Here is a 13,892-nt window from a genome sequence, read left to right as displayed (position 1 = left end):
CCCACCCCCGAAGCTTAGATATATTTTTCCCCTGAAAGTTCAGAAATGTGATAAAAATAACTGACATAATAATTTCAATTCAGAAAGCTGTGAAGGGCCAAGGAAAGTCTTTTATTCTTTCACTGAAACACAGAGTTCATCCTTCTACCCTGCTAGGTTAGCAGTATACAACAGCACAGCTGGGCACTACATACAGACAACTTTTGGTTCAATAATTTATTTTTAGCCACACAAGAGTAAACCAGAAATACACATTGTATACAATTACAAAACACTGAAAGAGGGTGGAAGGAAGACAACCCCACAGCATAAATGTATCTCCATGGCACAACCTTTAAGGTGCTGGGAGCTGAAATGACATCAGTCCCAACACACCAGTAATGGGCAGAAGGGGAAAATATTAAAAAACATAAAGTAGCACACGTTTCAGGTCCAGAGTAGCAAACTGAGTAGCACTGTACCCTGAACCATAGCTAGAGTTTCCAGGTAGGCAATACTGGCCCTCGAAGTTGCTGAACTGTAACTCCCAGCATTCCTCATAAATGCTTATATAGGGCTGGAGTTATTGGGAATTATAGTTCAGACAGCTGGAGTGTGACAGCTTCCCCATGCTGCTAGGACAGCTACTAGAGAAAGCAAGATCTCTTAACCAAGCCAACAATAAATGAATAATGATCATTTAATTTATCCAGTTCCATGTCTGCATTCCTCACTTTGCTAAATGAAGTATCTCCAAGAATTCCCATTCTGGTGAATGAGAAAGGATATTGTTTTTAATGCATCTGCTAATTTATAGCAGTTTCCTCCTTCACTTAAGCGGTATTTTAATGAACCACTGAGATAGGCCATTTTCCCAAAATACATTGGTTTGCCAATTTGATATATGTAAAATAAACATATAGAGCCATTATGCACAGGCAGACAGATGCTGCTTCTCATAGCATCCTGAAGTTGGGCATAATACTCTCCCTACCCTATAACACTAAACAAAATAAATGAGGCTTGGTCTGATTCCCACTTCAACACGGAAGTGTTTATGATTGGATAGGGAGCCAGGGCTCTCTATGGGTTTGCTAAACTCTCAACAGTCCCTGCTCCTCTTGGTCATGGTAGTGATGCTGTTGCCAGTTCACCAACATCTGAGGCTTGCTTTAATTTTAATGTTAAAGCTTTACAACTTTCATCCTTAGCATTTCTCAGTAGCTTTCAAATTTAATATTATATGGTGGTAAATCACAGGTAGTCTAGGCATGCCTTATAGACCCTTTTGTAGGTTTCGCCTATTCAATCTGGGTTGTGTGCCCAACAGACACCCCTGTATAAATTACCCCAAAGATTAGAGTTACCCTGAAGATTAGAGTTATTGTGTCCTTCTCCCAATCTCCCTCTGACAAGTGATACTCAAAAAAGCTCTGCAGTATGTAGAACCGGATTTCAGACAATAGTACTATTTACTCAGGAGTTTACTCCAAATTCATTTAGCAGGTACAAAGAGCCTCCCAAACCCTGCTTCAGCTCTTATTCTTAACTAGAAAACAGAAGGAAAAAGGATGCATGAGAGCAATGAGCCTGAAATAATTGTTCTCATTAATAGCAACCTGTGGGGCACAAAGTTCAAAGAACCTGCAATTTTACATGGAGAAGAGCTTAAGGGGTACTGGATTCAGTGCTGGGCTCTTTTCTTTAGCATGAGAGATTTCCATTATTGACAACAGGAGTAGAAGCAGAGCAAAACTATTCACAAGGATGGAGCACAGTGCAGTCTTCTGTTAAATATTTGTGTACACAGGGATGGTAGAAAAGGTATGCAACTGGCGCATGGCTTTGAAACAGGCAGTACAATGGGATATCATAGGATACAAGATTTGATTGTGTAAATGGGGAAGATTCTCTTCAACCCCCTTCTTCCAAGGCACAACTAACTTCGTATTGCATATTATTCTATTTCAACATTATCCTGCTCTAAATGACGGAACACTGGTACTATTTAACGGAAAGGAAGAAATCAGTGTTTAGATAAAAACCAGCCACTCCTCTTCCTCCTGCATGGAAGGAGAAGCAGCTCTCCGAAGCATTCGGAACCAGTTTCTTTGGTACTCTGGATCATTTCGCACCTCAGCAGAAGATCAGAGTTAAGGCACTTGGTTCGGCAGCCGTCCCTCAGTTGCAAGACTGGGAGTCATCTGAAGTCAGCCCATTTCCCCTGCTGACCCCAGAACAGCAGGATGAAAACTATCCTACTTACGGAGAATCAGGGAGCAGGGTGAGTGACAACTACAAAGGTGCTGAAAAGGTTTTGATTTGGGTCAACGACGTACTGAAAAAACTGCTAAGCAAATATATTGGTGACAAAGTCCAGAAAGCGCTTGGCATATTGTTCTGGATGCACTGTAGAGATCTCTGCACCAGCCTGTAGGGGAAGACAAAGTGTCAACAACTACCACAAAGCAGCCCCCTTAATTCTTAATCACTATAGTGAAAGCAATATGGCATGAGCTGGGAATATTGGAAACACTGGGGATATAGCACCTGAGTCCTAACTTCCATAGAGCCAATCAGGAGTAGTGGTTAAGGTGCTGGTCTAGAATCTTGGAGGTCATGCTCTGTAACTCTTCCTTAGGTATGAAAACCAGCTGGATAACTGGGCTAGACACTTTCTCTCAAACATAGAGTTCTTATTGTGGGGAAAATAGGAGGAAGGAGCATTAGGTATGAACACTGCCTTGAGTTGTACAAAATAAAGGTCAGAGATATCTCTAAAACTAAACTGTACTGCTCAGATGCAATTAACATGCACATTCTCCACTGCAAATATTTCTGACCCAGTGGAACATCCCTCTTGCTGCTTCTCTTGAATACATTATATCTGCTCCTTGCCATCTTCTCCTCAAGGAAATGTCCTTGTACTTAAAAAACATAAAAGCCATTGCCCCAATGGTACAATAAAAATAACTCTTCTATGAATCGCCCACAGCGAATAGCATTTTTTAAAAAATCTATTGGGGATGGTGCATTTCTTCCTGCCACTGACATAGTTTCTCCACCTCACTTCCTTGCTTCTAGTCTGTAGCTACAAAACTCACATCGGTTGTATTTTTCAGGACACAACCACTCTTTTTTTAAAAGAAGTTAGATAAAAAGTATCATCTCAGATAACTAACCTAAAACAACAAATCCTCAATTTCAGGCTGTCTCCACTCCATGGGGTAGTCATCATGCACTGCCAATGACTGTGCTGTTTGGAATCATAGTTTCTTCTCTGCTACTATCTCATAATTAGAAAATATTCTAAATTCCTGCTGCTCCCAAGCATAGAGTAAGACACTGGAATAGTTCCTATCTATAGGAAAGGTCATAATTATGCCTTCTATATCACATAGTGATGATACAATATAACCAGCTTGAGAGAGACAGCCTTTGGCCATTCAGTTACTCAGAAGGAGAAAGAGTAACTATTTGGGGCAGAAATAATGGTCATAGGAAGGGAAGATAGAGGCTAGGTGCTGGCCGGTTCCACCACAAAACCGCGGACGACAAAATCGCGCTCGACGAAAGCGCGTACGTGACGTCATCACAGCGCGACGAAAACATCGCGCTGTGATCGATAAATGTAAAAATAAAGCGAAAACCTTACCCTAACCCCCCCAAACCTAACCCTAAACCTAACCCTTAACCTAACCCTAAATCTAACCCTAAACCTAACCCTTAACCTAACGCTAAACGTAACCCTAACGCTCTAAACCTAACCCTAACCCTTAACCTAACCCTAACCCTAACCCTTACCTTTATGTGAATCGGCTTGCTTTAATTTTATTTTTATTTCAATTTTTAATTTTTTCCGTCGCGCTGTGATGACGTCAAATGCGCGCTTTTGTCGAGCGCGCTTTTGTGGACTGCGGTTTTGACGGGTCACGGGTGCTGGCCAGCTAATCAAAATCATGGCTCCCTTCTTAGCATTGTTTGATTACCATAACAGACAAGGTGGCAAGCCAAACTCACCCCATGCTTGACTGTCTTAGCTGCATGGGCAGCCTTCTTCTTGGCATCATACTGGGTGAGGATGTCTATGAGGCCCATGAAGTAAATCTCTTTTTGGGGACTATCTGGAAAAGTAAGAGAAAACAGTGAGGGATATATATGATGCCATATTTTACCTGTAGTCCCCTTCCATACAAATATCCATAGGCAAACAAAAAGATGAACAACAATGACAAAAAAAACCCCACAGAAAATACATAAGCAAAATACCATATTTTTTGGCGTATAAGACACAGCAGAGTATAAGACGCACCAAGGTTTTCAAGAGGCAATTTTTTTAAAAAAGTAGGTAGGTAGAGGGAGAGAGAGGGAGAGAGAGAAATACAGTAGGTAGGTAGAGAGAGAGAGTGTGTGTACATAGGTAGGTAGAGGGATATATATAGAGAGAAATAGAAAGAGATAGAGAGAAATACAGTAGGTAGGTAGGGAGAGAGAGAGTGTGTGTAGGTAGGTAGGAAGGTAGAGGGGTATATAGAGAGAAAAATGATCAATGTAATTCTCATCAATCAGTTAAAGAGTTTCCAAAAGGAAAAAAAAAAGTTTTTGCACTCTGCAAACCTCCCCAAAAGGCATGAATAGCCTTGGAGGGGGAGGGGGGCTTGCAAAGTGCTGGGGGGGGGGGCAAAAATGAGCAAAAAAGTGGCCCTTTTTTTGCAAAAAGGGGCCCGTTTTTGGTCAAAAAAATTGGATGCATAGCCTTATGGAGGCTTATAGATTGCTGCTGGGGGCTGGGGGGGGGCAAAAATGGCCCGATTTTTGCTCATTTCTGCCCTCCCCAGCCCCCAGGAGCTCTCTGAAAGCCTCCATAAGGGTATGCATGGCCATTTTGGTGAAAGAGGCGGGGTTTCAGGAGGCAAAAAACGCTGCATTTGGTGTATAAGACGCACCCAGATTTTCAGGTTCTCTTTTGAGGAAAAAAAAGTGTGTTTTATACTCTGAAAAATACGGTACAGAATACAAAAGAGTGGTCAAACAGGGTTAAAGCAGGAAGAAGAGATTCCTTTCCTGAATCAAAATATAGCAAACCAATCCTAAGTAATTCATTTGAGCAATCACATTCTTTAGGTTCATAGGCTGGTCTAAAACCTTAATAAAGTTTATGTATACTTCTCTTTATCTTCACTTCCGTGTAATCTGCACTGCAAATTCAAGCCCATAGCCAGATGCAAAAAAATCTGGCTATTAAACTTAATCTCTTTCTCTGAAGCTGATATCCAGATCTGATAAACATGGACTCAGCACCACTCTCTCCCTTCCATAAATAAAGAGGTTACCAAAGTTGATGCACTGAAGAAAGACCATCCTGATACAAACAGTTAAATACAGGTAGCAATTGACTTATGATTACAGTTGAATCCGAAATGTATGTTGTTAAGCAAGACAGTTGTTAAGTGAGTTTTGCCCTATGTTACAACTTTTCTTGTCAGTTGCTATGTGAATCACTACAGTTGTTAAGTTAGTAACTTAGTTGTTAAATGAATCTGGCTTCCCCATTAACTTTGCTTGTCAGGAGGTCACAAAAGTGCAACCATCATAAATACGAGCCACTTGTCAAGCGGGTGAATTTTGATCACGTGACCAGAGGGATGCTACAACAGTCATGTGAAAAACTGTCAAAAGTCACTTTTTTCAATGAATGGTTGTAAGTTGAGGACATGTAAGACTAGCCACAGGCACAGAAAAAAATGAGAAGACCTGAAGTTGCAGCTGGAATCTACCACAAGGCGCACATACATCTTTGATATCATAGTTAACAGAATCCTTTTATGAGTTTGGTGAAGCCTTTCCCAAACTAGTACAGCCTGGAAACTCTGGAGTACAACTCCCCAAAATGCCCATTCAGCAACATCTTTGACTGAGCAGCTGAAAACTACAGGACAGAAAAAAACTTACTTGGAAGGTGCCAGCTTGAGAAAGTGTAGTCTAGTATTTTGGAATAACAAAGGGAACTCCTTCACAAAACCATGCTTAAACTAGACTGGGATTTCAGTTTTAATCAGATGTTACTCAGTTATCTTTTGTGTACCCCGTTTCCCTGGAAATAAGACCTCCCTAGATAATAAACCCAATTGGGTTTTTGAGTGCATGTATTCAAATAAGCAATCCTCTGAAAATAAGCCCTCCCCAAAAATATTGCAACACAGCAGCAGCCATGAGGTGACCACACTCTCCACCTCCTGCACCTCAAAAATAATAAGACTTCCCCCAAAATAAGGCAAAGTGCTTATTTTGGGAGTCAAAAGAAAATAAGACCCTGTCTTATTTTTGGGGAAACACAGTACACCTTTCAAGATTGTAAGCTAGAAGGAGATTGTGTTGCTTGATATTTATTGTATGTATTGATTATATTAGATATTTAAGTAAGGCTTAAATTTTTTTTAGCTAACCCCAGACCTTGGAATCCTTGCTAGTTAATCACTCCTAGGGAGGATGGATTAATTATTTGACTCAACAAAAGGCTGTTTCTGATATTTCTGGGCTGACTGCAATCACCTATCACAGATAAAAAATAAAGTAAAAGAACTGACCTCTGTACTCTGGAGTGTTCTCTGGAATCAACTAACGGAAAAAAATTCTTGATAAACTAAGAAAGTCGCAAATGATAGTAAACATCATGATACAGATTCTGGTGTACAAAATGCTGCAATAAACAAAATAAAAGGCCCGAAGGCATTTTCTATCCATTTAAACACCTATTTAATAAAATGTTCGTCCTATTCCAACTTACTTTCAGCACTCTTAGTGGCATAGACATCAATATAAGGGTCAAAGTCCCCAGGCTCCAGCGGTTTGTGGGAGTTCAGATAACTGCCAATGCCCTCAGGGTATGTTCCATATGAGCCCACAGGTGCCCCAGGTTCACCCTCTCCATCTTCCTCTTCCTCTTTTACGTCTTCCTCCTCTTCTTGTTCAGCTCGCTGTACATCATGGATACCCAACAGAAGACTGTAGTCCATAATCTTTAGCTGCACTAGGAACTGAAAAAAACAAACACAATAGTGAAATGGCCAGGAGATGTACGTATTTATCTCATTATTCATTCCAAGTGAAAATCTCACAACACAAACTCATGAAACAATTTATTCCATATATTATAAAATTGCAAAGATTTGCTCTTTTGCATTTGCGCAAGCTTCTGCCTGTGTCCTTTCCATTATATTTTACTTGAAGACAGTCACAATGTTTAAGATCCGATGATCCCTTAATGGGGAGAATGGAGAGGTCATTTCAATAAACTCTTGACTGCTGCTCTTCTGTAGTATCACAACAGTTCCCTCAGTGACTAAAAAGCAGTTTCCCTCACCAAAACATATATAGCCAACCTAGCAGGAAATATTGCTTTACATATAGCAAGCTGCAGTTTCAGAAGGAAACATATTTAATTCAATAAGGTACTGTTTACCCTGGAGGGGACTGTATTCTAAAGAATTAGCTATGTAGCCTATGGGGAATTGTAGAGCTGAATGTCCTCACTGAGACTCCCTTTTATTAGCTTAGACTGAGATACTGTCTCTGGTTTTTCTTCTTTGACTTAACAGCCTTGCTAACAGTCATTCAATAGTTATTCATAATTTTCTATTCAAGGACTAAAGTCATTATCAGATATGCTTTCCTCGACTTTTCAGGACAATAGGCAAAAGGACAGAAAAGATATACATTTTTTAAAATAAACAAATCCTCTGTTTAAATGCAACAGCTGATTTTAGTGAGAGCTTATAGGTTTTTATAACATAATTGTTATTACTGTTGTTCTTAATATGTATATACAAGCACTTAGGGGGCTTTACTGATGGTAGATTCAAAAGAACACATATATTATACTTTAATAATTCTTTCTTAATTGCATGACCCTTCTGGATCTATATGATCAAAAAAGAGTGATTAAAATACCACAGAGAATTCCCCAGGTTCAAAAAGGTATCTATAACCTTCAGCTGTATAATAAATTGTGTACTTTCCAACAAGCCCACATTAAAACCATGCTTCTGTTGAGAGGCATCAGTCACAACAGTCATTCCATTACTGTTTTAAAGATACATTGCAGCTAGTTTAGTTCAAAAGAAGTCTGAAATAGCATGGTTTCAACATAGCTTTAAAATAAACATGAACTTTAAAGGTAGGCTTTCTCCAAACTAAGGTCATCCAAATAAAGCTGGTTACTCACGCTGGCTGGGAGTAACAAGATTTCATTCATTCTGAGAAGATGTTTTGGGAGCTCTATGAAAATCACCATTCAATTGCTCATTTACCAAATGGCTAGAGGGGGGAGGCAATGTATGGTCACAAATCCCCAATTTGCAAATTTGGTGACCCTCTTCTGTATTCACTATCAACCTGTAGTTGTTGTTTTTTTTCCTACACAGGTGGGCAAATTTACAAATAGGTACTTGTGCTACACAAGCATCCCATATTTATTCTCCAACAATACCGGAGGAATCTATGAGGAACCCAAGATTATTTGGGGGAAATAAAAAATATGTTCAGCATTGGTTGTTTGCACATTAGTTTCCTTTAAAAATGCTTAGACTTAAAATAAGGTTTTTTTTTAAATAGCATGATCTACAAGGGAGATACCCATGGGCACACTAACATCAAGGACACGCAGTGGTTAGAGTGCAATACTGCAGCCACTTCAGCTGACTGCTAAGCTGCAGTTCGGCGGTTCAAATCTCACCAGCTCAAGGCTGACTCAGCCTTCCATCCTTCCGAGGTGGGTAAAATGAGGACCCAGACTGGGGGGGGGGGCGATATGCTGACTCTGTAAACCGCTTAGAGAGGGCTGAAAGCCCTATGAAGCGGTATATAAGTCTAACTGCTATTGCTATCATACAAAATTAAGAATCTAAGATGGATCCACTATATCTGGGCAGATGGTATTGGCTTGCCTGAGACTTCCCTGTAAACTTTGTAGGCAAGTAGGGAACTGAATTTCATCCAAACCCAGCTTGCTATTTCAGCATCTCAAAGATTAGACCTAAGATCTTAACTCTCAAGTGTTGTGAAACCCCATTCTTTAATCAAAGGTAACTCAAATTAGTTTCCTATTCTGGATTGTGATGATCCTCAGCAACACTAGGCCATAATGTGGATGGGTGCATTGTACCTTTGCATACCTAACACTCTTATAATTTGTATACCAAGATTTATGACTCAACATGTAATTCATATAGTGAACTTGCACTTAAAACATAGACTCTTTTGCGAACAGAAAACAGTTCAAGAATATATCATGGTTATTTTCCTTGTTCTGGCCTTAGTTTGCTTAGAGTCAAAAACTCCAAAATCTGGAGGTAAACTGATTATTAACCTGGTATCTTAACTGATAAATACACTGTAAACCACTATGTTGCATCATGTTAAAAGTTAAAACATTCAAGCTATCATGCAGGTATAGATTCATCCAGCAGCTGTGACAGCAAAATCAGAATTTGCCCTGCATTCACCCTGAATTCAAACAAGCATTAAAATCAGTTTTTCTTGCCTTTAAATGGAGTCCAGGTTTAATCCGGATGGCATGTGCTGGGGTAGGGGGGGAGGCTCCTCTTTGGCAACCTGTCCCCATGATTAATTGCTTTGGCTGTTCAAACCAGTGGGCCTACTTTCCAAATGGAATGGATCCAGCTTTAATTCTCAGACTTGAGCCCTTTTCTATAACTGGAATGATTAATCTTTTTAAACAAGCCTTTTCTTTCCCATCCTGTGGAATCAGAAGGAAAAAAAAACCGAGCCCAACCCATCTCAAGAGTATTGGCACAATGGCAGTTACAAGGGTCATGCGAAGGCAACACAATTGCAATGAAAAGAAGTTAAAGAACTATCTAAAACTCAGAAATTGGATATATATTAGGTCAGCCTGGCTTCAGGAACCAGAAGCTGGTGGTTTTTTTTTTTTTGGGGGGGGGGGGGGTAACATTTGCTTCCATTGCTCAAAAGACATCAAACAGTCTTCTACGACCGTGGCCCGCAACCTTTTGGGCACCAGGGACCAGTTCATGAAGAGAAGTTTTTCCATGGACCAGAGGGGGTGGGTTTTTGTGTGCGGCTTGTATTCCGCAGATGGGGCTTTGCTTGTTTGCACGGCCCAGTTTCTGGCATGCCATGAACTGGTGCCGGTCCACAGACCAAGGCTTGGGGACCCCTGTTCTAAGAGAAATGAAAGAACAGAATATTCCTCCACAAGCAAACATTTGACATTTATCGAGTGTTTTCACTTGGTCAAAGCATCTGTGTGATTCCATATAATTACTATTGAATTATAATTCAATAACGCTAGAATGAATTAATTTACTCCAGTGGTGGGTTACGACCGGTATGCCCTGGTACGAGCATACTGGTGCCTGCCGGGAGCACCAGGTATCGTTCCAGTACGGTGCTCCGGAGGGCCCACCCACCTGCCCGCGCTCCTTACTGGTACCGTATATACTCGAGTATAGGCCGACCCGAATATAAGCCGAGGCACCTAATTTTAACACAAAAAACTGGAAAAGTTATTGACTCGAGTATAAGCCTAGGGTGGGAAATGCAGCAGCTACCGGTAAATTTCAAAAATAAAAATAGATACCAATAATGTTTTTGAATATTTATTTCAAAGAAAAACAGTAAACTAGCGGTGTATTCAATGAAATACTTCACTCACCTCATGATGCTGATGTCCCACTGTGATGATGATGTCCCGTGCAGCCGCGGGAGCAATGTCCCGCCTCCTATGACACACGGCACAGTGATTCCTATCATTGGATCACTGTACCAGAGGAGGTGGGACATCGCTATGTGGCTGCTTGCCATAACAAGGAGGAGGTGGGACATCGTTGCAGAGCGGCAGGAGGGGGAGGAAGGGGAATCGTAAGACAGCCCTGCATTACATTAGAACGTGAGGAGGGGGGATGGTGCGGTGCGCGCTGCGCGGCAAACTGACACAGAGGGAGGGGAAACTCACAGGGGCACTGGGCCATTCACGAGTGTCACCCAGCGGCATGGCCCCGCCCCTTTTTCTCCTCCATTTCGGGCAAATTTTTCACTGACTCAAGTATAAGCCGAGGCGGCTTTTTTCAGCCCAAAAAGTGGGCTGAAAAACTAGGCTTATACTCGAGTATATACAGTATTTGAGCTCTTCGGGGCTTCTGTACACGGAGCGTACAGCGCCTTGGTACACTCTACCAAGCAGTTGGAATGTCGCAGGCGGTAAGTATGCATGCGCGCGCTGCATGCGTTCATGTGGTGGATGTCAGGCCCCATTGCACCATACTGGTTGTACCGGGATCTGGAACCCACCACTGGTTTACTCTTATAGCATATGACAGATCTAAGACTAAGACTAAAAGGTCTAGAATAATCTCAGGAAAGGTGCCACTTCAAAACCTGGGATTTTTTTAAAGTAGACACTTCTCAGATCACAGTTCATGTTTTTAACCAGGATATTAAGCCGTGGAAAAGAATGATAGAGTGGGGAGGGCTTTTAAACCCACTGAATCCAAACTTGTGCTAAGGGCAAGAATTTAAATTAAAGCAACCCCAACAAATGAGAGCCAGTATGGTCTAGTGGTTAAGGTTGCAGGCTAGAAAGCAAGAGATCGTGAGCTCAAGTCCTGCCTTAGCCATGAAAGCCAGCTTGGGAGACCTTGGGCCAGTTACTCTCGCTCTCTCTCTCAGCCCAACTCACCTTACATGGTTTTTGTCGTGGGAAAAACAGGAGAAGGAAGGTGTATTGGACATATTGGCTGCCTTGAGTTATTTTAAAAAATAATAAAGGTGGGAGATGGATGGATAGACTAGATTGAGTGACAGACAAATGCTGTCTTGTGTCTATTTGACCAAGTCCATTAAAATGGGGGCTAAACCGCTCCTTGGGTAATTCTCATGTACTATGGAACTGTATCTTAAGCTTTATTGTTATTTGCCAGTGAAATCCATCACTTTGTGTCCTGCACTCTTGAACAATGGAGATCAATCTTGGCCTCCTCCTGTGTGGCATCCATTCAGGTATTTGAAGATTACTGTCATATCTCCCCCTCAATTCTTTCAATCTATCTTCATGGGACTTAAATTCCCTCCCTCCTGTAGGTCATTAAACTCATTTAGATCAATCACATCACATCTCAGTCTAACTATCTCATAGAACTGTAAGCATAAGTTATAGCCTTTTCCTACTGCAGGATAAAAACATTAGGCAACCTAATTAATGAACAGAACAGAGATTTTACTCCATTCCGCCTCTTCTTTCTTTACAGTCATCAGGGGAGGAAAAAAAAGCTTATCGCTAAAAGCATATTTTCAACTCTCCCAAGAATTCCATGTTACATCAGTCATTTTTATAACAAGGCTGCCACATTGAAAGCAAGTGTGGAGTTGTGCTTAAGAGTATGGAACTAAGACCAGAAGAGACACAGGTTCAAATCCCCACGTAGCCATAAAGCTCACTAGGGTTTGTGAACCAGTCACTAATATCTCAGAGAAGCATTTGAGTAGGCAGCAAAGGGAGAGAAAAGTCCCAAATGTATTACTGGAGGTTTCAGGGAGTGAAAGCCAAGCTATTAAATAAACAAGACACAGTACAATAAAATTGCTCCTAATATGATATGGTAGAGGGGAAAGCAAGAGATCATTATGTACAGCTTTCTCAATCTGGTTTTCTCCTGGTGTGTTGTGACTAGAACACCCACAGGATCCAGCTAATGGCCACGCTAGCTGAGCTTCCTGAGTGCCATAGTCTTGATCTATCTGGAGCTGGAACCATCAAGTTCAGGAGATTGATGAGTATTGGTGGTTAAAGTACAATGTAGTGGTTAGGGTACTGGTCTGGAAACCAGGAGATGGTGAATTCTAGTCCCATTTTAGCCGTGAAAGTCAACTGGGTGACTTTGGGCTAGTCAATCTCTCTCAGCCGAATCCACCTCACAGGGTGGTTGTCATGGGGGAAATAGGATGAGGGAGTTTTATGTATGTTTGCCACCTTGAGTTATTTGTAAAGTAATAAAGGTGGAATAAAAAAATATAATAAATAAATAAATCTGAAACTACCTATCAAGAAAGCAGTGAAAAATCCTAAATCTAACCTCAATTTTTGTGAAGAACCAGTCTGCAAGCATTAACAGAAACATAATACAGAAACAAGACCTGTCCTTGTTTGGCCAACTCCTACCAAGCGCACGGGAATCAGGAGTCCAGGTAGTTCAAATGAATATTTATTCATCATTAGTAGGTCATTATTAGGTCAGATTCTTGTACAGAGCTTTAGCATACAATAAACATTGTACGCTAAAGCTCTGTACAAGAATCTGACTTACTAATGGTGAAAGCTAGGAATGATGATACGTTTGAACCTTCCCTCCAGCTCCAGCCTGGTCATCTCCTACAATTCCACTGGAAACATGCAAAATATTGTTCATGAGTCTGAGACTTTCATTTAGAAGATCAGCAGAAGATTTCAGCCTGCTTGTTCCTAGGGGCTGACACCAAGTGATCTCCATTGTCATATCCCAAGCATCAGGTTTTTTAAAACTCCAAGAAGCCCATTGCCTACCAGTCCCCTGATTTGGGTCAGCAGTAAAACTGAACTTGGAGCAAGAAGAATTGGAACATTTGAGAGAAACGGAGCTGATGCAGGAGAAAGGCTGCATGGTATATGAGGTTAATTGTTAGACATTGAGCATCTGCAGCCCCTTCCCCCCCACCCATCACATGCTATTAACAGTCATTAAGGCCAATAGGGAAAATCTCACACTGCAGAAGTAGTTTAAATTCTGCAGATTCAATCCCTAAGGAAATATAATAGCTGATGAAATGCTAGCTGTGAGCAAATTTTTCCAGAGCTGGAAGTTAACCTCAATTCTCACCTCATTATGGCAAATGGGGTG

The 13,892-nt window shown here is 41.1% G+C and overlaps 1 protein-coding gene across 1 annotated transcript in view; it reads right to left on the bottom strand.

Moving 5' to 3' along the window:
• Positions 1–229: 229 nt before the first annotated feature.
• The window catches only part of PIP4K2C (phosphatidylinositol-5-phosphate 4-kinase type 2 gamma), a 37,778-nt gene continuing 24,115 nt past the window's right edge, over positions 230–13,892 (bottom strand). Inside the window, exons 8-10 of the mRNA XM_032210709.1 lie at positions 6,767–7,016; positions 4,000–4,103; positions 230–2,410 (exon numbers count right to left, since the gene is read on the bottom strand). Coding sequence (XP_032066600.1) covers positions 2,330–2,410; positions 4,000–4,103; positions 6,767–7,016 — 435 coding nt within the window. The 3' untranslated portion in view covers positions 230–2,329. The remainder of the gene's footprint in view (positions 2,411–3,999; positions 4,104–6,766; positions 7,017–13,892) is intronic.

Source organism: Thamnophis elegans, chromosome 2 (assembly GCF_009769535.1).
Source record: "Thamnophis elegans isolate rThaEle1 chromosome 2, rThaEle1.pri, whole genome shotgun sequence".
NCBI lineage: Eukaryota > Metazoa > Chordata > Lepidosauria > Squamata > Colubridae > Thamnophis > Thamnophis elegans.
Note: the sequence above shows the minus strand (reverse complement) of the source record. Positions and strands in the feature narration are given on the sequence as shown.